This window comes from Ctenopharyngodon idella, chromosome 6 (assembly GCF_019924925.1).
Source record: "Ctenopharyngodon idella isolate HZGC_01 chromosome 6, HZGC01, whole genome shotgun sequence".
Taxonomy (NCBI): Eukaryota; Metazoa; Chordata; class Actinopteri; order Cypriniformes; family Xenocyprididae; genus Ctenopharyngodon; species Ctenopharyngodon idella.
In genome coordinates, this window is record NC_067225.1 from 23,267,785 (window position 1) to 23,293,751 (window position 25,967).

The window sequence follows — 25,967 nt, forward strand, 5'->3', positions numbered from 1 at the left end:
AGGTCCTAAAGACCTCCTGTCAGACCGTTGCATTCTGTCTTGCCCTTCGATGGATCTAGTAACATGTCTGCTAGACTTTCGCCTGAACTTTGCTTCAAATCGCAGCATCGTGCCGAGGTTGGCAGCCTCACTTGCTGCTTGTGCCCAGCTCAGCGCGTTGGGTAAGAGAAGAACCTTTTGAAAGAAGGGTTTATAGTTTTTATATTATTATACCCACAAACTTGTCTCATTTTGGTGAAATGTTCCTTTCTGACATTGAAATAGGCCATTCATCGTGGAAATTCAAGTTTGTTTTTTTTTTTTTTTTTATTAAATATAAATAAAGTTTAAAAAAAATCGATTTTTAGGATGTTATCATAGACATTGGAATTGTTTCAAAACCACAATGCTACCTAAATGTGTAGTTCTATTATCAGAATGGTAGAATTTTCAGAATAATTTAAAAACAATTTAATTGCTTTATTAGATACGAAAGAGTTTGAGTGTGTGTGTGTGTGTGTGTGTGTGTGTGTGTAATATATATAATTTTTTTTATTTTTTTTATTTGTAATTTCGAATATTATACAAGACTAATTTTAAATTTAAATGTCTATGTAATGTAAATATTACAAGGTTATTTTATGCTATCCTGAAATCTCAAATTTGAAGTTTTATAATCAATATTTTCTGTGTCTCTGTTTCTATGTGCATGGTCAGCGGCAGGTCATCGTATGTGGGCCCTGCAAAGGCTACGCAAGCTCCTTACCACCGAATATGGGCAATCCATAAACATCAACCGCCTCTTAGGAGATAGCGAAGGAGAGGCTCGCTCTATGGTTAGACAATGTACATTTTTGTATTGTAATGTATTGAATGGTTAGACTATATGTATATGTATGTATTTGTAATTGTATAATTAACTTTTTCTGCATGTTGTGTAGAGTTTTACAGGAAGTGCATTAGCTGCTCTGGTGAAAGGACTTCCTGAGGCTTTACAGAGACAGTATGAGTATGAGGAACCTATAGTCAGGGGTGGCAAACAGCTACTCCACAGCCCGTTCTTCAAGGTGTGTTTGTCTGCCTAACAGAATTACTTAAGTTTTGAAAGATGAGTTTTACAGAAAAAATGTTTTATTTTTGTCTTCTTTAGGTGTTGGTGGCACTTGCATGTGATCTAGAGTTGGACACTCTTCCATGCTGTGCTGAGACACACAAATGGGCGTGGTTCCGTCGCTATTGTACCGCCTCCAGAGTGGCAGTGGCTCTGGACAAGAGGACCCCTTTGCCCCGCCCTTTCTTGGATGAGGTAGGGATTTCTAATAATGGTTTGAAATGAGAGAACTTTATGGTTGAGATTCTTGACAGTCAAGACAAAAATGACAGATGATATCTTGACATCAACTTGACAGTGCTATTAACTTAATTACCCAAGTGAAGCATTTTGTAAGCTATTTTATACATTTATACCTTCTTATATGTATATGCATCTGATTTAATGAAATATCTTTGCTTTCCTGTGTAAAAAAAAAAATGTACATACAGAATTTTTTACTGTAATATTTATATAATGTAAAAACATTTTCAAGTACAACTGATACTGATCCTAAAATCTCTTCATTTTGACTAGGTGGCAAAGAAAATCCGTGAGCTGATGGCAGACTATGAGAATATGAACACGCTTCATGAGAGTCATGACCTTTTTAAAAGGGAGCAGGATGAGCAGTTAGTTCAGTGGATGAACAGGTAATGTGTTGTTTCAACTAGTGAAACATAAGCAAAAATGGCTTGGTGCACCTTTTAATGGTCAGGATTCCAAAGTCATTTGTTAAATTTTGTTATTTTTTCTGGTTTACTGTTATATAGACGGCCAGATGATTGGACTCTCTCAGCGGGCGGCAGTGGGACCATCTATGGCTGGGGACACAATCACCGGGGTCAGTTAGGTGGTATTGAAGGAGCAAAAGTCAAGGTTCCCACACCAACAGAAGCTTTAGCCACACTGCGACCTGTTCAGCTGATCGGTGGAGAGCAGACCCTGTTTGCTGTCACTGCTGATGGAAAAGTAAGGTTTCATCTGCTTTTACATTTTAAAATGTTTAATTTCCAACCAGCAAGGTTGCTTTAGATTTGTAACTGCAACTATGTTGTGTAGGACCTCTGTTGTAGCAGTTGCTCTAGTCTCTAGTATTATTCATTATGTCAGCTGAATAATGTCATTAGTAACTTCTCTTTGCTGTCCTCAGCTGTACGCTACAGGATATGGTGCCGGCGGTCGACTGGGAATAGGAGGCACAGAGTCCGTCTCCACTCCGACCCTGCTGGAGTCAATTCAGCATGTTTTTATCCGGAAGGTGGCTGTGAACTCTGGGGGCAAGCACTGTTTGGCTCTCTCCTCTGAAGGAGAACTGTACTCCTGGGGAGAGGCTGAAGATGGGAAACTAGGTCATGGAAACAGAAGGTCAGCCCCATACTGTGGTTACTACTGTTGTCTTTTCACATGGGCACCTTTGGTTAATCTCATGCAGTGATTTTTGCATACTTTCATCATAACTTTTTTCCATTTTCACAGAGAAGACAAATGCTTACAGAAAAGTATATTATTGGACGTGGTACCATAGTTGTACCATGATTTTTAGAACCCATCCAGTGGTATTCTTTTGAAGTGTATTTGACAACACTTTATTTCGATAGTCCACTTTAGACATTCTACTAACTATAAGTAACTTTGCAACTACATGTCAACTAGCAGTCATTAGAGTATTATTAGACTGTCTGCTTAATATCTGCTAACAATATTTTGATGGTTCACCAACATACATTCTACTGACTTTAAGTAACTTTGCAAGTACATCAACTTATTTTACTAACCCTTACCTAACTGTCTTACTAATACACTAATAAATGTTAGATGACATGTAGTTGCAAAATTACTTGTAGTTAGTAGAATGTCTAAAGTGGACTATTGAAATCGTAACCGTGTCTTTGATTATCCTTTTAAATTCTGAACTCTATACCATGGGATATGTCAGAATACCATCATATTACTACATCACTGTATGGTACCACAGTACTTCCTGTAGTTCCTTAAAGAATCAAAAGTTATTACTCACTCAAATATGTGTGCTAGACGATCACTGATTTGTTATAGCAGCTTGTACTAAGCAGTACAGTATGTGTGGTCTTTTCCCCAGCCCTTGTGACCGTCCACGCGTGATTGAGTCTCTCAGAGGTGTGGAAGTGGTGGACATTGCGGCCGGTGGGGCCCATAGCGCCTGCATTACAGCCACTGGAGAGCTCTACACATGGGGCAAAGGTCGCTATGGTCGCCTGGGTCATGGAGACAGTGAAGACCAGCTTAAACCAAAACTGGTGCGTTCATTATGCATTTTTATTGGTACTGGGCAATTTTGAAAAGGGATTTTAAATAAAGTTTAGTTAGTGGTATAATGTATAATATGTGCATTGCCTTTGCATGTGTATAGGTGGAGGCTCTGCAGGGTCACCGGGTGATAGACGTTGCATGCGGCAGCGGGGACGCCCAGACTCTGTGTCTGACTGATGATGACATGGTGTGGTCATGGGGGGATGGAGACTATGGCAAATTGGGCCGAGGAGGTAGTGACGGATGTAAAGTGCCTATGAAGGTGAGACTACTTGTGCAGTTACTCAAGCACAAAGATTTTCTTGTTAGTGATTCCTGTATGACTCTTCACATCTCATTCTCTCTTTCTCTGCTTAGATTGACTCATTAACCGGATTGGGTGTTGTGAAAGTGGAATGCGGCTCTCAGTTCTCTGTGGCTCTCACCAAGTCTGGAGCAGTTTACACATGGTAATCAATTCCACAATACAGTGGTACCATAAACTGATCTTTTATTTACTGAGGACACATATAGAGTTGTTTACATGTTCATGTGTGTTTTAGGGGGAAGGGAGACTACCACAGGCTGGGACACGGCTCGGATGATCATGTTCGCAGACCCCGGCAGGTCCAGGGTTTGCAAGGCAAGAAGGTCATTGCCATAGCAACTGGTTCTCTTCACTGTGTGTGCTGCACAGAGGATGGTAGGTCATCTGGACTTCAGTGTTTTTGTTTTTATTTGTGTTAAGCAGGCCTTTGTAACCCTTATTATAATCTTGTTTAAGATCTATAGGGTCTTTAAAGCATTTTTTATATTTTATATATAGGCTCCCCCTGAGTCCTTAAAGTCTCAAATTTAGTTTTATCAAATTTAAGGCCATAACAAGTCTTAAGTATCTTAAATGGTATAAGAAAAGTCTTAATTATTATTTCAATTTGGGGACAGTAAAACAAGAATCACGAAATGGCTTAATAAACTTGAATATTAAACTTCAAAGGGTGTTGATTTAATTAAATAAATGTGACCGCTGCACTTTTCAAAGAAAAACGTGACGCTGTTGCACATTATACAGATTTACGGTTTCAGGGCTGTTTACAATCCATGAATACTGTGCAATTGTGCCAATCTATTGTTCTTGATTTACTGTTAAAGAATTATGATCATGTTTACCTTATGGTGTTTATATCATTCCTACAAACTCATCGCATTTTTAAAGATGCAGCTGCATTGTATACAGGGATTACCAGGGTAACCACTATATTTCTGCTGTTCCGTAAGCACCATCTGCATTTTCATTCAGCTGGTGGTTCGAAAAGAAGCTAAAAAATTTTAACTATGCTATTCTTAAAATTTGGATATACATCATATTTTAAATTAATATAAATATACTCATTTATAATTTTGGCTCACCTCTTTTCTTAAAAATGGTTTAAGGGCAGAAACGTGAGGTTTATCATTTTATAAAACTTTGTTTTTGTGAAAACCTTTTATTATTTGAATGGTAAAGTTGTTTTAAATCATAATTTTATGGTTTGGTCGCTAGCATAGAATTTGCTCTTCCCCTACTATATGGTATTAATTTTGTTTGTGCAGGTCTTAAAAAGCCTTAAATTTTATTTTAAAAAACCTGCAGATACCCTATATATAGATATTTAGTATTTTCTCTTGTCTGGGACAGTCTGTATAATTAGTCATTTTTATTTTGGGAAGTATTTGCTAAATACACAAATGTAAATGCACAGGTGAAGTGTACACATGGGGTGACAATGATGAGGGTCAGCTCGGTGATGGGACCACCAATGCTATTCAGCGGCCCAGGCTGGTGGCAGCACTGCAGGGCAAGAAGATCAACCGTGTGGCTTGTGGCTCAGCACACACACTTGCCTGGTCCACTAGTAAACCTACCAATGCTGGAAAACTGCCTGCTCAGGTACCGTGTCACCAAATATAGCTAAATCGCATAAGGCTACAAAAAATGTCAAAGAACTAAATATTTAAACATTCAGCCTTTTAAATATGCTAAATGCTGTGTGTAAATAATTAAATGTTTGTCTGTAGGTTCCTATGGAGTACAACCACTTGCAGGAAATTGCCATCATCGGCCTGAGGAACCGATTACTCCTACTGCACCACATTTCGGAGCTCTTCTGCCCGTGCATCCCAATGTTTGACCTAGAAGGACGACTGGGCGAGACTGGACATGGTGTCTCCGTTGGCTTTGACACACTCCGTGGAATCCTCATATCACAGGGCAAGGTGAGAATATTTTAAAGGAGTATTATTTATTACAATTCCTAAGTATATTTATTTACATTTTTGTGTTCAATATCTATAGGAGGCAGCATTCCGTAAGGTGGTGCAGGCCACCATGGTTAGAGACCGACAGCATGGTCCAGTGGTGGAGCTGAACAGGATACAGGTACACTTGTGTACAAAATGTGGTTTGAGATTTCCATTCAACCACAATGCAGTAAATCTCACCATCTCACCAAAATAAATGTTTTGTGTGAATGAATTAATTCATTTATTTAGTTATGTAATTATAACATTTAAAAAGTTGCATATTTGCAGGTGCTTATGTCAGTACATTAAATAGTTACCTTTAGTAAGAATCAGACAATCGTTATTTGTTGCAATTTTAAATTTTATTTAATTGTATTTGTTTCAATTTTGAAAAACATTCACCAAAAATGCATGTTATTTCCACACCAAAGCTAATTTTTACTTGCATTTCCCACTTGGTTTGGGAGTTCATTAGGATGGTAAGCAGAATCCAAAATGAACAATTACTTTTAATGGGCCAAAATAGCTAGCGGGTCCTCCGTAAAATTGTCTCCCTTTCCCTAATCACCGTAATTACTGTTGCATTTCCTGCTCCTTCCTGTCAGCATGGACACACAAGTACTGTGTACACCTTGTGATTTTTATCCATTTTATTTTAGCTTCCATTTTGAGTGAGAGTTAGCAGCACTAAATCTTAATATTTTGAGAGATGAGTTCATTAAACAGCATATGAATGTGTGATTTATTTTTGGATCTGCTCGTCATGAGATTTACCCCCAAATATGTATCTTCATGGGCCAGTGGCCCTCTAATAGGGCCCCTTGAGTCTGGCTGGGATCTGCAAAGTCTTAGAGCTGGAAAGCATAAGAGTGGAATTTATACAGTACTTCAGAGCAGAAGTGCTGTATATGGAGAACCCTGTAATAATTCATACTCTCTCATTCTTTCTATCAGGTCAAGCGTTCCCGCAGTAAAGGAGGACTGGCAGGGCCAGATGGCACCAAGTCAGTGTTCGGGCAGATGTGTGCGAAGATGAGCTCTTTCAGCCCTGACAGTCTGCTGCTGCCACACCGGGTCTGGAAGGTCAAGTTTGTGGGTGAGTTTATATTTAGAGAGGGATGCTTCTACATGAAAGAGGGGATTTGGAGAAAAGGCTCTTAGATCATGGTCCATCTACACCATGTTTCTAACCTTGTGTGTGTTTGTAGGCGAGTCGGTCGATGACTGTGGCGGTGGATACAGTGAATCTATTGCTGAAATGTGTGAGGAACTACAGAACGGTCTCACTCCTCTCCTCATCGTAACTCCTAATGGGCGAGACGAGTCAGGAGCAAACAGAGATTGCTTCCTGCTCAACCCAGCTGCCAAGTCCCCTCTGCACATCAGCATGTTCCGCTTCCTAGGTACCACCTGCTTGTGTTTCCTACACTGAAAAGACTTGATGGGAAAAGTCTATAATTTCACAGCTGTGGTATTTCCTTCATTAGATTTGTTGGTAAACTATTCTGTTTTTATTTGTGTACAGGGGTGCTCCTAGGCATAGCAATCCGTACAGGAAGTCCTCTAAGTCTGTACCTGGCTGAACCTGTGTGGAAACAGCTGGCAGGCATGAACCTGACCATCGCTGATCTCAGTGAGGTAGGACTGTGTGTGTGAATCCACGGTTATTAAAATTTACTAAAATTCTTACAAAATTAACCTAGATTTTTACTATTATTTAAGTAGTATTATTATTTAAGTAGAAGTTTTTTTTTTTGTTTTTGTTCCATTTTTGGTAGGGTTTTTTGGTGTTCTGTTTTTGGTCTGTTTTTTTTGTTTTGTTTTTGGGGCTTTTTTTTCTTGGTGTTTTGTTTTTGCTGTTTTTTGGTGGTGTTTTGTTTTAGGGCCTTTTTGATGTTTTTTTTTTTTTTTTTTTGGTGTTTTGCGGCTTTTTGGTGGTGTTTTGTCTTGGCTTTTTTGTTGTTTTTTTTTTTTTTGTTGTTGTTTTTTTTCAATCAGCACTTCAGGATTATACATGACATAGTAATTATGTCTGTAGTTGCAGCTTATGGCAAGGCCTCTTGAATCCATTATATAAATGAACATAATGAGAGCACATACCTCTTGTGCATTCTGTACCTTTGTCCTGATTGTGGTCAGCTGATATAGATGACAGTCATAAAACCTAGCGCCTGTAATGCATATGTACTGTAAGCAGCTTTCTCTAAATCTATGTGGTATGTTTATGCTACAGTAATACTGCATTTCTCAGCAGTTGCTTACATAAAATTACAGGAATGTTATACACTTAATACATATATAGCTTTTCTTTTTTTTTTTAATTGAATGATCTTTGAGGTATAAAGCGTGAGAGAGTGTGCGCACATGCACGTGTGATGTGTAAAAATGAATGTGAGTGTACGCATCTCCTGCATTCACGCGGAGATCATGTGTTGCTGAGACGTCTGCAGTGATGGCGTTTCTCAGCGCAGGATGTCTCTTGCTCACAGAGCAGCTGTTGTTTGTTGCTTTTGCCTGGAGATATCAGAAAGGTTAAAGAGAAAGATTACCAAGCACAAGACAACAGTGAGACGCTGACTGTGATGCACTCAAAGACACCCACACATTCCTTTCATTCCTTTTCTATGGTCATTTGCACAGGTTTAGATTATATTTAGTCATCTTTGTTGAATGAATCTTGAATAAACCTAAGTCATGGAAACAGTCTCCTCCATAGAACATTCTCCTGCTAGATTACTCAGTTCATCCAACTACAACTTTAAGGTTTGCTGGTACCTGAATCTGAAAAGTGGCAATTTTTTATTTAAATTCACTGTAGTTTAAATGTTTGGGGTTTGTAAGTTTTTGAAAGAAGTCTCTTATGCTGTAAAAATGATTTTATTTATCAAAAATACAGTAAAAAGAGTAATATTGTTAAATGTTAATACAGTAAGTACAGTTTTCTATTTTAATGTATTTGAAAATTTAATTTATTCTTGTGATGTCAAAGATGAATTTTCAGCAGCCATTACTCTAGTCTTCAGTGTCATATAATCCTTCAGAAATCATTCTACAAAATTATAATATGCTGATTTGGTGCTTAGGAAACATTTCCTATTATTATCAATGTTGAAAACAGTTGTGCTGCTTATTTTTGTGGAAGTCATTATATATTGTTTTTATCAGGATTTTTTTTTTTGGCGAATGGAAGGTTCAAAAGAAGTGTTTATTTGAAATAGAAATATTTTTTAACACAGTAAATGTCTTTATTTTTTCACATTTGATCAATTTGATCACATTTTTCATTTGATCAAAGGCTAAATTAAAGTATTAATTTTTTTTTTTTTAAATTGTACCCTACATTTTGAACGGTGTATTTATAAAAATAACGTTTTGCTCGCTTGTTTTCCACAATATTTTACCTCACCTTTTCATTTTGTGTTAGGTGGACAAGGACTTCATTCCCGGTCTGATGTATATCAGAGATAACGAGGCATCTGCGGAGGAGTTTGAGGCTATGCCTCTGCCCTTCACTGTGCCCAGTGCCTGTGGACAGGAAGTCCAGCTCAGCTCCAAACATTCCCACATCACCTTAGAGAACCGCAGCGAATATGTGCGGCTAGCAATAAACTACAGGTGTGACTAATTTGATTTTTTACCAACACATCCTGAGTAAAGAACCACTTCATGAATAAAATAAATATTGCTGGTATGTTGTTGTTTTGTTCTTCCAGGCTGCATGAATTCGATGAGCAGGTGTCTGCAGTAAGGGAGGGTATGGCTCGTGTGGTACCGGTGCCTCTCCTCTCTCTCTTTACTGGCTATGAGCTGGAGACCATGGTGAGTGCTGCTTCAACATAAACACACTGAGCAAACATGTCGTCAGGAATTCTTATTAGACTTCATGTCACTTGTTTGTGTTTGTCTAGGTGTGTGGTAGCCCTGACATCCCCCTGCACCTGCTCAAATCAGTGGCCACGTATAAGGGGGTGGAGCCCACTGCTCCTCTCATCCAGTGGTTCTGGGAGGTGATGGAGTCTTTCTCTAACACGGAACGCTCACTCTTTCTCCGGTTCGTCTGGGGTCGCACGCGCCTTCCCAGGACCATTGCAGACTTCCGTGGAAGAGACTTTGTGGTGCAGGTAACTTGTAACTCTGAAAAGCATCACTTGAAGGGATGGTTTCACCCGAAATTAAAATCTACCCACCCATATGTCAGTCCAAACTGTACTGGGGACCCAGGCGGTCACAAGGAGAATTGCACCAAGATGTAAACACGGGAGCGACCAAAAAGGTGTTTAATACAAGCGGAAGTGCAAAATGTGCAAATAAATTTGGTTGGGAGCAGAAATAAAACAGGTTATCTTTAAAAACTAGAAATGCTGGGTACATTATCAACTCTCCTCTTCATCATTTATGGACGTGAATGGACAGTGCGCTCAAGCAGCGCTTTAATAACCTTGTTCAAATTCACTTAAACCATAATACGTCATCCATTCCTCCCTTCAACTAGTGAAAGTGTAGTGACAAATTGGGTCCCCCCTGAAATCGGGTCTCCATTAGGACCCCACTCGATCCCATTGGTTCATATTGCTTTTAAAATGTACTCTCTTTAGTGTCTGTTTACAAGTCCTACAAAAATCATGTTATAATAAATGTTGTTTCAATTACGTTATGATGACAATTTATGTCTCTATTAGTTATCTTATGTACTAGCATAGCATACAGATACCCGATTAGCCTGATAGCTTAGTTTATACGTGCATTTTCACTTACCCTACATGTATTTACAATCATCTTTAATGTAATTGTGTTGAATTAAGTGAAGAGTTCATTTGCAAAAACAGTTAATTCCTTTTTTTATTAATTCTGATAAATCATGTTTTTGATTGTGCATTCCAAGTAATATCAATCAAACTGCAGTTGGGTTGTTTTGATTTAGTAATAATAACTAAAACAATACAGGTAACTTACAAAATTAAAGTTCATGGAAAGTATGTTTTTTCATATATTAAAAGTTTGTTTTTTCAGCAAAAGTAGATAACTCCAACAGTCGTTGTTTTTTTGCGTCTTTTCGAAGTGACTAGCAGCCTGAATACTGCGCACTGATTAGCTAAAATGGACTTACCGGGTTCTGTACACAAACAACAAGGGCGCTTGTCAGTTTCTGCTGTGAAACGTGAACTCGCGATGCCTTCACAGTGGACAATACCGGCTTTTTTTAACACAAAATATTTAGGGTTCAGTACGTCCTATATGTGGAGAATAACGCAGACAGTTTTTTTTTTTTTTTTTTTTTTTTCTTTTTTTAAATTGCTGTTTATCGTTTTTTGCAAATAAACTCTTCAAGTGTTAAATGTCCAGATATTTCAGTTATAAATAAAACAAATTAATGATGTTCAATTATTCACTTAATAGGCTTTTATAATTATTATTTATTAATTAACAGTTAACTTACACTTGAATTAACAATAAAGTGTAAGAAATTACATTCAATTGGTTTTATTATGCACTAATTTGTTTTCTTGCGCATAATATAGTAAGCTACAGTATATGGGTATTTTAAATTAATATAATTCGTATATACTGACAGTTTGGGGAGACCCAATTTCGAGGGAGGACCCAATTTGTCATGACAACGGCTACCCTAAATACTCCAATTTTCCCGCTTACTAATTGGAGCATACCATTTTTTTTTTTTTTTTTTTTTTAATTAACTCTTGCTTCACCTTGATTAATAAATAAATACACAAGATGATTAAGAACGAGTTAAAACAAGTCCATAAATGCAATGAATAGGATGGATAAAACCAACACACATGTGCACAAACATTTCCATAAATAGCTAAAATGAGCGCCCCCCCCCCTACAGTTCATGCTTTCTTTATATACATATGTGTGCATATTGCTCATTGCTCATTTTTAGAGTTTTTGCCATATTTGCCCAGGTTCTGGATAAATACAACCCACCCGACCATTTCCTCCCGGAGTCCTACACCTGCTTCTTCCTGCTCAAGCTGCCTCGCTACTCCTGTAAGCTAGTCTTGGAGGAGAAACTCAAATACGCCATTCACTTCTGCAAGTCCATTGACACGGATGACTACGCACGGATTGCTTTGAGCGGTGAGCCTGCCGCAGATGACAGCAGCGACGACTCTGACAATGAGGATGCGGACTCGTTTGCTTCCGACTCTACACAGGATTACCTAACAGGACACTGAACTCTTAACCGCTGGTTAAACTCCGTCTCACAAACACGCACATACACACGAACACACACACACACACAGACATGGTGTGATAAGTTGTAGTAAGTCTTGAAAATAAGCTGACAAGAAAAAAGTTTAAATGAAAACTGAACTGAAAATGTTTGTTTTAACCTCACTTATTAATATGTGCATAGACACAAATACAACTAAATGAAGAGAAATAAGTGTATATCATGTGCAATTAGCTTTAAAGCACTATAAGCTGGTGAAAAGCAAGATAGAGAGATATTTTTTTTTTAATCTTTGTTGTGAAGAGAACCAGGAAGACAGGAGAAACTACACATCTCTTTGTGTTAAACGTTGTGTTCATGTTTTATTACAGAGGACAGACCGCTTAGCCTAGCACTGTGGTAGACGACTCCTGACAGGCATTTATGTGAAGATCTTCACATCAATTTTGTGTTAAATAGCTAGTATTATGAACTTTAGCTTCGCCTCTTTATTTGAAAACAGCAGTGTTTCTTTAAGAACCTTTTTAACTTGGAGCAGGACATTTTGTGTTCTCATTTGGTCAGTGGAAGCCTGATCAGGGGTTGTTTTTAGGTTGTCGGTCACTATCCTCTCCTCCCATATGTGTCTGCACTGTTCTCCTTATGGAATGTATATAATTTGATTGTGCCATGTGTTTATGAGAAATCTCATTCCCATGTTATAAATAAATGTTAATTTCTGTTAATAAATTTAAACCAAATTTCTCTTGAAAGTTTATTATTATTATTTTATTTTTTTTCCGATTTTGAATTTATATAATTGTATATTTGAGTGTTTGTATTGCACATTTGAATTGGGGAAAAATTCCATACAGACCTTAAAAACAACTAGCTGATATTGATATTTATCAGTCAAAATATTGGTCAATATACTATTTGAAATGCACAGAATCTTTTTTTTTTTTTTTTCTTCTAAATTACATAATTATACTTTTTTTGTAGACTGTGTTAGCATAGCATTTTGAGCAGTACCGACAGCTAATATGTTCAATAAACAATATGATGGCCAATATTATAAATCCATATTCACTGTCCAACAGGAAAGATTGGTAATGGTTGAATATTTTTGTGAGATTAAACCACACCCCCAAATTTTGAAATGTAATTCCTACCTCCTAATGTTTCCTTTCAGTGTTGATACTGGTAATAATAATTGATAATAATGAAGTCATACTCATTCTAAAACTACATTTTTATTTATTTAATATTTGCAATCCCCAAATATGTAAGCGATTGGCATTGTTTCAGGTTAACACACTTTAGATTCAGTCTACTTTGGCTTTGGTCTTGTGTGGGATTTCCAGACCTTTTAAGGCACGTTCCTCTGAAACGTAAACGGTTTAATAAAATCCCCATAATGACTTGCACAACTCATACTGGCTTACGTGGTAGAGAGTGACCACTTCCACCCCCTTACAGTTCTCACGTGCAGCCATAGGAAAGTCAAGTGATGTTTATCCGTGAATCGGCTGAGCCTTCAAGCTCTGCATACATTACTTTTGGTTCACAGGCTTTGTTGTTAATGGGCCACAGTAGTAAGCTCAGAGGTCAAAGTTTACATAGTAAACCCGCTTCCTCTATCCTCTGCCTACATCAAAGTGTGACGTAGGCTGAGGAGATGAAAGGATATTAGGGGTGCATGACAGAAAGAAAAAATGGGTTGGCTTAATTTGGCTTAGAAATCAGGAGCATTCTTCACCGTCTTAATGCTTTTTTCTTTCTTTCATAAGCAGAAATCACAGAGCGCATTATGCTGGAATGTGTCAGGTGCTCTACTCATGTCGGGTTGGCTCCAGGCAGACAGAAGAAGTGAACCAGGGATGTAAAACTGTACTTCATTTAGAATGCAGCAGCAAGGTCTGACTTTACTGTACATTCTCTCATAAATCGTTCAAACAGCCTGAGAAAAACAAAACACTTGTGTTAAACAAATTGTGGTTTGGTTTGTGAAAAGCATTATTTGGCAAATACATGCCAAACAATATTATGGTAATATTTTTTTATTTTGCGCAATAACCAAAATGATGGCCAACATTATAAATCTATATTCATAAGAAATGTAGTTATTTTGCAAAATACTAAAACAAATTTACTGTCATATAGTATTATAGAATTTATACTATATGATACTCTCAAATAATACTCTCAATATTTTTAGTGGACCTCAATGAATATTTTCTGAAATGCAGCTTTAATTCCTCTTAAAATTGAGGTGTTCCTGTACTCTTCTTGCTCTTCCTGTCGATTCAGTAAATGAAATGTTATGTAAGAAGTGTTGAATACATTCGGTAGCGTTGCATAAGCACCCACCACTGTAGGAGGGCATGTGTGTGGGCAATTTTTTCATAACTGACTTTAGAGGAATTTTGCGATTAGGAGAGCTCAGACGGATGGGATCCTTTGATGGCTGGGTCTGTTGGATGTTTTATGGGATCTCAATAGCCACATACTGGATACTTTACCTCTGTGTGTCTCTTTTCCTCATTATCTGAAGACTCTATTTGACCTTACAAAGTCCAATTATGCACCTCAGTGGGTTTCACAGTCTCTTCCGATTCTAATGTACACTAAATGGGCTCCCATGCACAGGATCACTCTTACTGGTACATCATATCCAGGGTTTATTCTTTGAGGACTATGCAGGAAGTGCTTAGGAAATATACATTAATCAAAACAGCTGTATGATTGAAGGAATAGTTTATCTTACTGATTACTCTCAAATCAGTCATCTCTCATCAGTATCATGCCTTCATCAGTACATATTAAAATGAGGAAAAAGTCCCCCTTTTACCTTAATGACAGCACCACTTGAACATGATCTCTACAAGTTATGATCCAATGAGTTAATATCACAGATTTTCTTGTTTCATTAGTGACCTAGACAAATCTATATTTCATATGCATTTTATACCAAAACATGGTTGTTGTTTTTTTTCTCCGTTTTGCTTAGTTTTTTGTTTGGTTTTGCTTAGTTTTTCATTTTTGTTTATTTATTTTGTTGTTCTTAGTTTTTGTTTTGCTTAGTTTTTGTTTCATTTTGCTTAGTTTTTTGTTTTGGTTATGTTTTGCTTAGTTTTTGTTTTTTCGTTTCATTTTGCTGAGTTTTTTTTTTTTTTTAATTTTTGTTTATTTGTTTTATTTTGCTTAGTTTGTTTTTTTTTTCTTTCATTTTGCTTATTTTTTTGTTTTTAGTTTTTATTTGTTTTGCTGAGTTTTTGTTTTTTGTTTAATTTTGCTTAGTTTTTGTTTTGTTTTGCTTAGTTTTTTTTCATTTTGCTTAGTATTTTTGTTTTGCTTAGTTTTTTGTTTTGTTTTGCTTAGTTTTTGATTTTTGTTTAATTTTGCTTAGGTTTTTTCTTTTTGCTGAGTTTTTTTGTTTTGCATTGCTTTTTGTTTTGTATTTTCCCAATGTGGTCTCAGATTTTTGGACTGCATTAATGTACATTTAATGTACGTGTGCATAAAAATCTGTCTTGTATGAAAATTCTGTGTTGTTATATTGGCCATAACCCTCAGAGAAAAGTGCAGATGAGTGAAGACCTCAGACTCTGCGCACTGGGCCAAAATCCAGAAACTACTAGAAGTCACATGAAAGTCTCTTTCACTCTTTCCTCTTCCCCACAGCGATCAACGACACTCTTTCCGACCCGTGTGATACACCACATCACCTCCATGATCATTGAGCTCTCTTCTGCTTTTATTCTGGCTGCTTCATAAAATTTTCACATTCATTTTATTCTGAAACGTGATTCACAATGGCATGTAAGAAAGTTTATAATTTTGGGTGCAATGCACTTGATCATTGAGTCCCTGCATAGAACTGTGTGTCAACAGTTTGCCACCCCACTTCTAGATATTTTAGGTCTTTTCTGCTATATCATTTCCTCTGATGCATAAAGATGATGATGTCATATGACCTCTGACATTGAATTTCATGGTTAATTTGCCATCTCTGTGAACCGTGCCATTGATCTGCACGGTATGTCTCCTCATTAGTGCTGACACCGGTTGAGTTGTAAATTCAGATGTTTTTTATTTGTTTTTTAAATTGATGCTTGAACATTTTACATTGCAGATTGTAGAGAAATGTGGAAATATTATGTAAAGCTGTAAAATAAACAGAATAGGACTAGGCAAAATTGTTATTGCTCATATTGCTCTTTTTTTTGCACCTCAAGAGACTGATCAACTGTTTTGAGTATCAATTTTGGAGACTGAGATATTAAATTGTTTTTGTTTTTACATAGGAATATCTTCGAGAGAGGATTGGACCACTCCTTGTAAATGCAGGTCTTGGGCAGTAAGACGGATGTAAAGTAGGGCAGTGAGATTCCTTCAACTAGTGCAAGTAAGAGAAGCTTTAAGCAATAACGTCATACATAGTAAGTTGCTAGTGAGTAATATTTGAGTGTGGGCACAAGAAACAGATTAAAACGATCATTGTGTGTATTGTTTTGGTTTGAAGGGGTGGGTGTCTTCAGGCATTTGAGGGAAAGTTGGGCATGCCTTAAACTCACATTGTTAATGAGTGTCCACTTCCACAAGGTATCCAAGGGTCTGTGAGAGAACAGGAAAGAGGGAGGGCTGTGTATTTACTCTTTCACTCTCTCCTGTCTATGTGCAGAGTTTTTTTGTGGGTCACTCCCTCCTTCTTACAGAAGAAGTCTACAACTTCCATTTAAGAGTGAGCATCTTCCTCCTCCTCCTCCTCTTGAGCTCATGAAAACCTGTAGCCTGTGTGCGGCACTCGTGAGCTAGTCAGACCTGTTTGGACCCACCGGACCTTTTTTTTGACTTTTTAATTTCGTTTTAATGCTATAATATCATCATCATCATCATCATCATCATTTCATCATTCATTATCTTGTTGCCCACTTCATTTAATTCTCTGCATTGTCAGGTAAGGAATTAAGTTTTGTTGCAAAAATTTTTTTATACAGTTAAAATTATATATGATAGGTAAAATATTTCCCTATATTTTTAATTCTATTTCTATAGTCTGAACAAACTAAAAAAGAAAGACTTTTTAGTTAAGGATTACAAAATTACAACAGTGTATGTACAATTCAATTATAATTTGCATATAGTGTATATTTGATTTTGGATGTAATTTAAATGTTGAATATTAATATTTCAGACTGTCATTTCAATATTATATTTTATTTTACGTAAGTGTGGGTTGCAATTTGCGTTTTATATCCACACACACACAAAAAAAAATCACTCTGCGTTTTTTATTTACTTTGAAATGGTCTCATTTTCATACACAGTATTTGTACTGAATGCATTTTTCAATGGATTATAATATTTCTTCCCACACTGAGAGAGAGGAGGGAGGGAGTAAAAAGGAATGTACAGTAATGTCTGGAGAAAGTGTGTGAGAGCTTTGTGTGTGTTAAGGTTTTTTAAGCAGATTAATATTGCTCTGATTCAGAGGAAAAGCCTCAAACCTTTGCTCTAATTTGCAGGCCTACATCCATCCATATATCCGTCAATCTGACTGTCTGACTGTCTGTCTATCTATCTATCTATCTTAGTTTTAATAAGTAAACATCTCATAACATTATGAGATGGAGTAAAGTAAAATTCTGAACCACTGATTTAACAACAAAATTTGACAAAGTTAATAAATAATTCAACACTAATGTTTGGTTTTTGCAGAATGACTTGCAAGTAATGTCATCTGCACCTGAGTCTGCTTTTGAATCCTGCACCCTCCCACTGTTCGGCCCACCCTGAGACTCGCAAAGTACGGCCCACCTTCCATCTCTAAACTAGAGCCAGGCCTTATTTGAAGAGGGGTAGACAGAGAAATTCCACTCTATGGCAGATTACATGTTTCTGCAAGCTGTGTTAACACATTTACAGTGAGCACTTTGTATTGACCACTGGCACAATGGAGCTTGTTTGCAACAGCGAGGAACGGAAATCAAACAAGCACCGGTCACTTGGTCACAGGTCACTGATATGCCCAAGCATCCATTAAGGCAGACCTTGAGCTTTCAACACACAATGACTCTCCTCTGTGTGTGGACTGTAGCACACGGCTCTTTGAGAAAAGGGCAACCTCTAGTCCTAATCCAATTACCATGGACACTCCAGAAAGGGGTTTATCAGCCCCATAACTAATTATTCCTTAAACATTATTGTTTTGGCTTCTCATTGATTAGTCGTACCACTTTTAAGTTGGTTTGTTTTTTCTCACTCCCCGTGGTTGCTAAGGACTACAAACACTTAAGTTGTTGTCTCAAGGACATAATGGCTCTCTTTTTTCTGCACAAACACATCAAAAGGATTGGTCATAGACAGAAATAATGCTAAAATTACATAGGCGTGTGTGAAGTGATGTCATACTCTATTATATAAAAATGAATTTTCAGTAAGCTCGATCTGCTGCAATTGAGACTTTTTTCAAGAGGCAGTCTGCTAGTAAAAAAAAGTCTTTTTTTAATTTTGTGCCCTGACTTCTCACAATTTCCACTAGGGGGAGCTGTTTAATAATGTCAATCTAATGAGTGGCGCTTGCTAAAACTATTATCATTGCTCATTCTTAGGGTTAGGGATTTCAGTATTGAATAGACTCATAGAAAATTGAATTCATGGAATTAGTAAGTTTAATTTTATTGTATTTAATGACTGAGATAAATGTATTGCATGCCATCACATTTAACACCTTTAAATACTTTGACTTCATAATGGCTTAGAATATCTATATAATAGTTGTATTATATTGTATTATGTGACTATATTTTAGAGATCAGTGGTCACAATATTTTGTGTGTATAGACCTCTCCATCTCTATTTTAGATTGAAGTGGTTAGATTTAGAGTAGGGCAGTGTTATTTTAGTGTTATTTATGTACTATTATAATATTCATGAATATTTAATTCTAATTTAATTAGTTTTTTTTAATACTTATTATAGTTTCCATTTTAATTTTAGTTTAGGTTTTAGTACTTTTGTGATTTTGTCTTTTTTTATTAGTCTTTAAAATATTTGATTTATTTTTATTTCTGTAGTTTTAGTAATTCTACTTAAACTTTTAAAAGATTTAAAAAATGTTAATCAAATATTCTACATTTTATTTTATTTCAACTTTCAGTTAACGAAAATAATTTTTAACTATGTTTTCGAGGTTACTTGCCAATACGGGCATTTTCAAGCGCAAGAAGACGTAAAAGTATTCAAACACTGTGTGAGACATGGCTTTCTGAGAGCGTGCTTTGGATGTTTCCACACAGAAAACTTCCCACACAGCGAGTAGCAAATTGAGTTTCCTTTTCACGTCTTCTTGCGCTTGAATATTTTAATTGGCAAGGCTTAAACTTTCGTAAAGAGACTGCACTGGCCTGCCAACTGTCCTGAGCGTCATTCACGTTCATGTTCTCACAAGACTGCATTGAATTCATAAAAATATTACCGGCCAACTGCTGATTGACAGCATTTCATAAACTCAAGAACTCAGATTTTTACTTGCATTTGGCGCTTAACGAGTGTTCATTTTAGGCCCTGCAATTATCTGATCGATTTTTGAAGGCAGCACAGAAGTATCCTTTGCTGCCTTTGATATCCCACATTCCTGTGCTTTCCATTCTGAGTCAGTTGAGCTAAAAAATTAAGATGGCGTCTGAAAGTTGCGGTTGGTGGTCAGTTTGTGTGTAAATATAAAATTTTTGACGAACGTTTTCCATTTCTGATCTCATTTCTAGTGAGAAATTACTTTTGTGGTAATTAAATATTTGCTTAGTTATCAACAAAGCTCTTTGCTGTAGATCATTAAACCGTTATGCAGCCTCAGAAGCCTGTCCAAAATCAGTTTACTGAGGTAACCTTACCTTTGTTCGCAAATGCTGCCTGCACAGTCATTGCCTGATAAGACAGCAAGGCAACAAGTCAGCTAACGTTACCCAAGTTTTCGGACGCAGCCATTGAGTAGACTCGAAGGTATGTATGTCCAAACTTCCCTCGCCCACTTGATGAAGTTGAACGCACTTCAAAATGGCGGCGAGGATTCCTCCGAGGGTAAGTGCTTAAGGAAGTTAGCAACTGTGTATGTCTAAAATGTCGAGTCCTAGCGGGATGTTTTTTTTTTTTTTTTTTTTTTTTGCGGGAAATACATACGTTACTCGCTCATGCGTGTCTTGTCATATCCGTAAATAGAGAAAAGTTGCTCCGGCTTCTTTGATGCGTATATGGTGTGGGAGTGGCGTTTTTACATTTATTTTTATAACAACTGAGTAAGGTATTTTATCAAACAGATAAATTACTATATGTAGCTCTCAAACGGAGTTCATTGTAAAGCATTATCTGGAATTTATTTTCAAGGAAGTGTTGTGTCTGTCAATGGGTATACCTACAGTAACGTCTTCATCTAGTCAGCTTGAGAATGAGATCCTTTCCATCTAAACTGGTTATATCTCTTAAGCCTAGTAGTGAATGTTTTATGAGCAGTAGGATAACCATATTCATCCACACAGTCACGCAGAGCCGAAGCACAACCAAAACAATGTTCTTCCACCAAATGCACTCAGTTTTGTTTTTGTAACCTCTAGATATAGTGTACCTTTAAGTGCTTGAGACTTGAAAATCACACAGGGACCTGTGGGGCTATAAAATGTGACCATACACTTTAACAATAGAGGTTAACAATACTGTTTGTGAAATTCATTCTGTGCATTAATACTTATTATTACATATATCCAACGTGTCTTGGTAATTACAACGAGTCCTGATGGAAAAATGTGAATTTTATTTGAGTGTATTTGCTAGCATGTGAAGCACTAGAGGGGGCAGGTGCATCCTTATGGAATAAAATCATACGCAATGCAGTTCTGAATCTCTATAACATTATTCTATGTGGCTTATAGAAGTCTCTTACATTTTAATTTTGAAATGTAAGTCTCAAAAGACCTGTCTCAACTGCTAACCATGAATATGACACCTATGCTGCATTAAAAGATCATTTGACCTCAATGTGCCCCTTCTCCCCCCAGTTGCAGTCCAGTGTGCTGGAGTGAAGATGTACCTGGAGAATAAGAGTAATATTGAGGTGGAGATGTCTCAAACTGGAGGCCAGGGTCACTCCAGCAGGGTAGGCAGCAGAAAATCTGACACTGTGGCTGGGAACTTTGATGAGCTTCGCCTGCTGGAGGGATTCTCTGGGAAAAGAGAGACACAGAAATTGCTGCAGGCTGCAGCCATGCCCTCGGGACACTGCATAATCTACACCGACGTCCATCAAGAGGATAGGTAGGACAGAAGTTCTTGGGGTTTCAAATGATATGTAATGTAAGAAAGATTGATTTAGGCCATCAACAGTGTTAGAGAAAGTTACTTTTAAAAGTAATGCATTACAATATTGCGTTACTCCCTAAAAAAGTAACTAATTGCACTACTTAGTTACTTTTTATGAAAAGATTTCTCTCAACATAGGGACGGAAGAGGCGTCACAGACAATAAATGGGAAAACAGATTAACTTGCGGTACTTATTTGAAAAAATAACTCAGGTATTTTGTTGTAAATTTAAAAGTAATGTGTTACTTTACTAGTTACTTGAAAAAATTAATCTGATTACATAACTCGCATTACTTGTAATGTGCTACCCCCAACACTGGCCATCACAAAGTCATAATTACAAGTGGGAAAAAATGTAAACTTTCTTTAAAGGGTTAGTTCACCCAAAAATGAAAATTCTGTCATTTATTACTCACCCTTATGCCGTTTTACACCCGTAAGACCTTCGTTAATCTTCGGAACGCAAATTGAGATATTTTTGTTTAAATCCGATGGCTCCGTGAGGCCTAACGTTACATAGGGAGCAATGACATTTCCTCTCTCAAGATCCATAAAGGTACTAAAAACATATTTAAATCAGTTCATATGAGTACAGTGGTTCAATATTAATATTATAAAACGACGAGAATATTTTTGGTGCGCCAAAAAAAAAATAAAAAAATTACGAATTATTTAGTGATGGCCAATTTCAAAACACTGCTTCTGGAAGCTTCGGAGCATAATGAATCAGCGTGTCGAATCCGCAGTTTGGAGCGCCAAAGTCACGTGATTTCAGCAGTTTGGCGGTTTGACACGCGATCCGAATCATGATTCGACACGCTGATTCATTACACTCCGAATCTTCCTGAAGCAGTGTTTTGAAATCGGCCATCACTAAATAAGTCGTTATTTTGTTTTGTATTTATATTTGTTCTCATCGCTTTATAATATTAATATTGAACCACTGTACTCACATGAACTGATTTAAATATGTTTTTAGTATTTTTATGGATCTTGAGAGAGGAAATGTCATTGCTCCCTATGTAGGCCTCACGGAGCCATCGGATTTCAACAAAAATATCTTAATTTGTGTTCTGAAGATCAACGAAGGTCTTACGGATGTAAAACGGCACGAGGGTGAGTAATTAATGACAGAACTTTAATTTTTGGGTGAACTAACCCTTTAAGCCCAGAGTTTCCAAATTGGGGTTGTGTCAGTGAGAAAATATGGTGGATGTAATAGATGCAGCATCTGTATTGATGGTAAATTTGTTGAAACAATTATATAAATTTAGTTTCATTTACAATAAATCTAGCTACGTTGCATGTACAAAATATGATAGTATTGTACAATTACAATAAAATATAACAATTCAATTTACAGCACCTTCATAAATTGAAAAAAAAAAGCAAAAACATACCTGATCCCCATTATTTATTTGCCTTTATTATAGAAGTAGAGTTAAGTAAAGCACAAACAGAACAATGTTGTGCCTGTAATACTGTAGTTGTCTCTGCACATTAAAAAGCATTTTAATATGAATAAAATAACATGCGTCACCTTTAAGATATGTTTCTGAGAAACCTCATGCTGGGAAAATCATTAATTTTGCGAAAAAGAATACGAATGTAAAATGTGCTTTGCTAATTCATTAACATTGCACTTCTACTATTATGACTGACATTCAGCTGAACGCATTTGGCATATAAGGTCCCCAGAACCCTTTGTGAGAGCTTTTCTGTGTGAAACAGCTGCTAATCGACTCTAAAGAGGATTGGTGCTCACGTGTGGAGTCACATTACTGTAGTAACGTCATTGCAAATGTGTGTATATGTGGGAAAAAATGTGTGTGAGATGGTACTGTAGAATATGACGATGGGGGTCTTAATCTTAAACTTGTGGTTATGAAAATTTTTTTTTCGGATTAGACACTACAGTTTTCAGCCATCACGTGGTTAATTGTTAGTCATGCATGAGATCAGATCTGCTTCTACTCTCATGACTGCTTTCCTGCAGGAATCCTTTAATGATAACCGCTGCTCTCAATGAAATCAGCTGATCACATCACACAACACATCACAAAATATGCATTTCAATAGTTGTTTGTTCTCTCTTTCTGTCTTATGGGAAATATTCCATTTATAAAAGGTTTCAGTAGTTGCTTGTTTACTCTCTTTTTCTGTTCTATGGGAAATATGCCATAGTTTATATATAACTACGGCAAATTTCCAATAGTATAGAAAGAATCTCATATGTTTACTATCTATATATACACACAAATGTAAACCATAGTTCAAAGGTTTGGGGTCAGTAAGATATTTTTATGTTTTTGAAAGTCTCTCAACTTTCAAAAGATTGCACTTACTTTTATCTACAAGACTGCACTTATTTTTTTTATCAAAATATGCAGTAAAACAGCAATATTGTAAGATATTATTATAATGTATTATTACATTTTTTTTTTTTTTTTTTTTTTTTATATTTTAAAATGTAATTTATTCCTGTGATGGCAAAGCTAAATTCCTGCAGCCATTCTTCAGTGTCACATGATCCTTCATAAATCATTATAATGTGCTGATTTGGTGCTCAAAAACACAATCATTGTTGAAAACAATTATGCTGCTTAGTATTTTTGTGGGTATCATGATGCATTTTTCAGAATTCTTTAAAGAATGGAAAGTTTAAAAGAACAGCATTTACTGTATTTAAAATAGAAATCTTTTGTAATGCTGTAAATGCAAATCTTTATATGAAATGAAATTGAGTGTCTCCAGTAGCATTAAATTAGACTTGTATTCTAGGCCAGATCTAAGAGGATGGTAGGTGTCCCACTGGGTTATGTACTCCCCCCCCCCCTCGTTCATTCTCATCTGGACCTCACACACTCAGATCCAGGCACAATAAGAGAAGGCTTTACTTCATTTATAAATCCTGCATTCGGTGAGCTAACATTTCAAATCTCCTCTCCGTTGTGTAACTGCAGAGAGAGGGATTAAAGGCCTCGAAATATCCTGTCTAATCTCCCTTTTGCCCAAACTCAACACCAGGATATATCCTGGAGGCCATGGCTATTATGTCTTGTCTGGAGCACACAGACACACACACAACACACACACACACATCCTGTCCCAGCTGTTTGCAGTGAGCTGAGGCATCGGTAGGGGTGGGTGAGTTGTTTGAGTCCTCTGTAATGCTAAGCAGCTGAGGTTTGGGATTTGCCCAATGATGTGTTAGAATTGGACTGGGGTTGACTCTATAGTCTGGCCTGTGCTGAGCAACATTGATCTATTCTGGCATTCTGCAAAGGCCTCTCCATAACTCACACACACAATCTCAGAGCCAATTGAAGAGATAAGAGGGACTTTACCCATTTAAACTGTCATTAATTATGACAAACAGAGAATTTTTCACGATTATTAGTAATCTGAAGAGGCTCCAGTAATTAGCCTGCAGAATTCTCGGGATTTCCATCTGTTCTATTCATACAGGCCAAAAAATATCAACACTGGCGTTGTCTCTGAGCAATAGCTCAGAACCAATCCTTTCTCTTACCCCTCTTCTTCTTGAGACTCATATTGATTTTCCTGTTATTTACTATATGAGATGTGAAATGTTTGCTTTATGACTACAGTAAATAAAGATGTCCTTGTCTGAGGAGGTTGAGAGGATAAAGTGTGATTACCAAATGAAGGAATACTATCAGTGGCTCAAATTATATTGAAATATATTATTATGGTACTACAATTTGTGTGTAGTACCATATTAATATATTTATATACTGTTTATGATTCTTACATTGCAAAGCCATTAAAATAATTATTGATGCATGCCATATACAGAACAATTGAATTTTAATTCATTTTAATTTAGGAATAACAATTAAACATTTAGCGGAAACTTTAGCTTTTTTGGTTTTACTAACATTTTACAATAGGTTTCCATTTGTTAACCCTGGTTAACTGCATTAGTTAACTTGAACTAACAATGAAAAACACTTCTTAAGCAGCCCTCAATCTTAGTTATTGTTAATTTCAACACTTACTAATACATTATTAAAATCAAAAGTTGTATCTGTTAATATTTATTTAATGGACATGGGTGAACATGTCGAACTAACAACGAACTAACAACGAACATATTTGTATTTAGACAAACATATTCGTATTTGTATTAACAAATGGTAACAAAGATGAATAAATACTGTAACAAATGTATTGCACACTGTTAGTTAATGATAGTTAATGCATTAACTATTGTTAACAAATGAGACCTTAACTGTAAAATGTTACTGTTGTAGTTGTTTAATTAATAATACTGTATTTTAAAGTCATTTTTTAATGAAAAAAATCCACAAAAATTAGTTTAGAATCAAACAATAATTGGCAGACCCCCTGCTTTACTGCCATGGAACCCCTGCTGTAGGCTCAAGAGAAATGCAACTGTGCAAAACACTATGGACACATTTGTGGGACATTGCACTAGAAACAACTGATTTCTTGGGTCAGGATTTCAGGTTTTATATGCATTATATTCCCCATTTCTTTAAACTTGGAGGATATCTGATATATGACATAAGTTAAAAGATAACTTTAAAATCATGAGACTGTGGCACTGACTTTTGTGGGGGATTCATGCGTTACATGGGCCTGTCACTGGCACAGATAAAGGTAACAAAGCAATTGTTTGATTTATTTCATCGTGCCACTGTGTTTTATAGCATGTAAACCAAGGACAGAACATTATTTTAGTCTTCAAGGCCCAGATAAGCAGAATGATGTTGTCCTTAACCTGTCATAACCATGACACACTATTGCCTCTGTGAATCTGCACA

At 36.6% G+C, this 25,967-nt stretch overlaps 2 protein-coding genes across 5 annotated transcripts in view; both read left to right on the forward strand.

Moving 5' to 3' along the window:
- herc2 (HECT and RLD domain containing E3 ubiquitin protein ligase 2) overlaps positions 1-12,574 on the forward strand; it is a 53,825-nt gene extending 41,251 nt beyond the window's left edge. For all 4 annotated transcript variants that reach the window (XM_051895990.1, XM_051895993.1, XM_051895992.1 and 1 more), the window contains exons 72-92: positions 3-161; positions 697-815; positions 921-1,046; positions 1,130-1,285; positions 1,607-1,722; positions 1,843-2,041; positions 2,223-2,437; positions 3,171-3,348; positions 3,462-3,623; positions 3,719-3,810; positions 3,904-4,043; positions 5,083-5,270; positions 5,399-5,596; positions 5,676-5,759; positions 6,578-6,719; positions 6,832-7,026; positions 7,149-7,261; positions 9,048-9,238; positions 9,337-9,442; positions 9,532-9,744; positions 11,551-12,574. In XM_051895990.1, the coding sequence (XP_051751950.1) occupies positions 3-161; positions 697-815; positions 921-1,046; positions 1,130-1,285; positions 1,607-1,722; positions 1,843-2,041; positions 2,223-2,437; positions 3,171-3,348; positions 3,462-3,623; positions 3,719-3,810; positions 3,904-4,043; positions 5,083-5,270; positions 5,399-5,596; positions 5,676-5,759; positions 6,578-6,719; positions 6,832-7,026; positions 7,149-7,261; positions 9,048-9,238; positions 9,337-9,442; positions 9,532-9,744; positions 11,551-11,823 (3,365 nt within the window). In that variant the 3' untranslated portion in view covers positions 11,824-12,574. The remainder of the gene's footprint in view (positions 1-2; positions 162-696; positions 816-920; positions 1,047-1,129; positions 1,286-1,606; positions 1,723-1,842; positions 2,042-2,222; positions 2,438-3,170; positions 3,349-3,461; positions 3,624-3,718; positions 3,811-3,903; positions 4,044-5,082; positions 5,271-5,398; positions 5,597-5,675; positions 5,760-6,577; positions 6,720-6,831; positions 7,027-7,148; positions 7,262-9,047; positions 9,239-9,336; positions 9,443-9,531; positions 9,745-11,550) is intronic.
- A 6,939-nt stretch (positions 12,575-19,513) lies between these two features.
- The window catches only part of oca2 (oculocutaneous albinism II), an 83,803-nt gene continuing 77,349 nt past the window's right edge, over positions 19,514-25,967 (forward strand). Inside the window, exons 1-2 of the mRNA XM_051898164.1 lie at positions 19,514-19,883; positions 20,855-21,110. Coding sequence (XP_051754124.1) covers positions 19,808-19,883; positions 20,855-21,110 — 332 coding nt within the window. The 5' untranslated portion in view covers positions 19,514-19,807. The remainder of the gene's footprint in view (positions 19,884-20,854; positions 21,111-25,967) is intronic.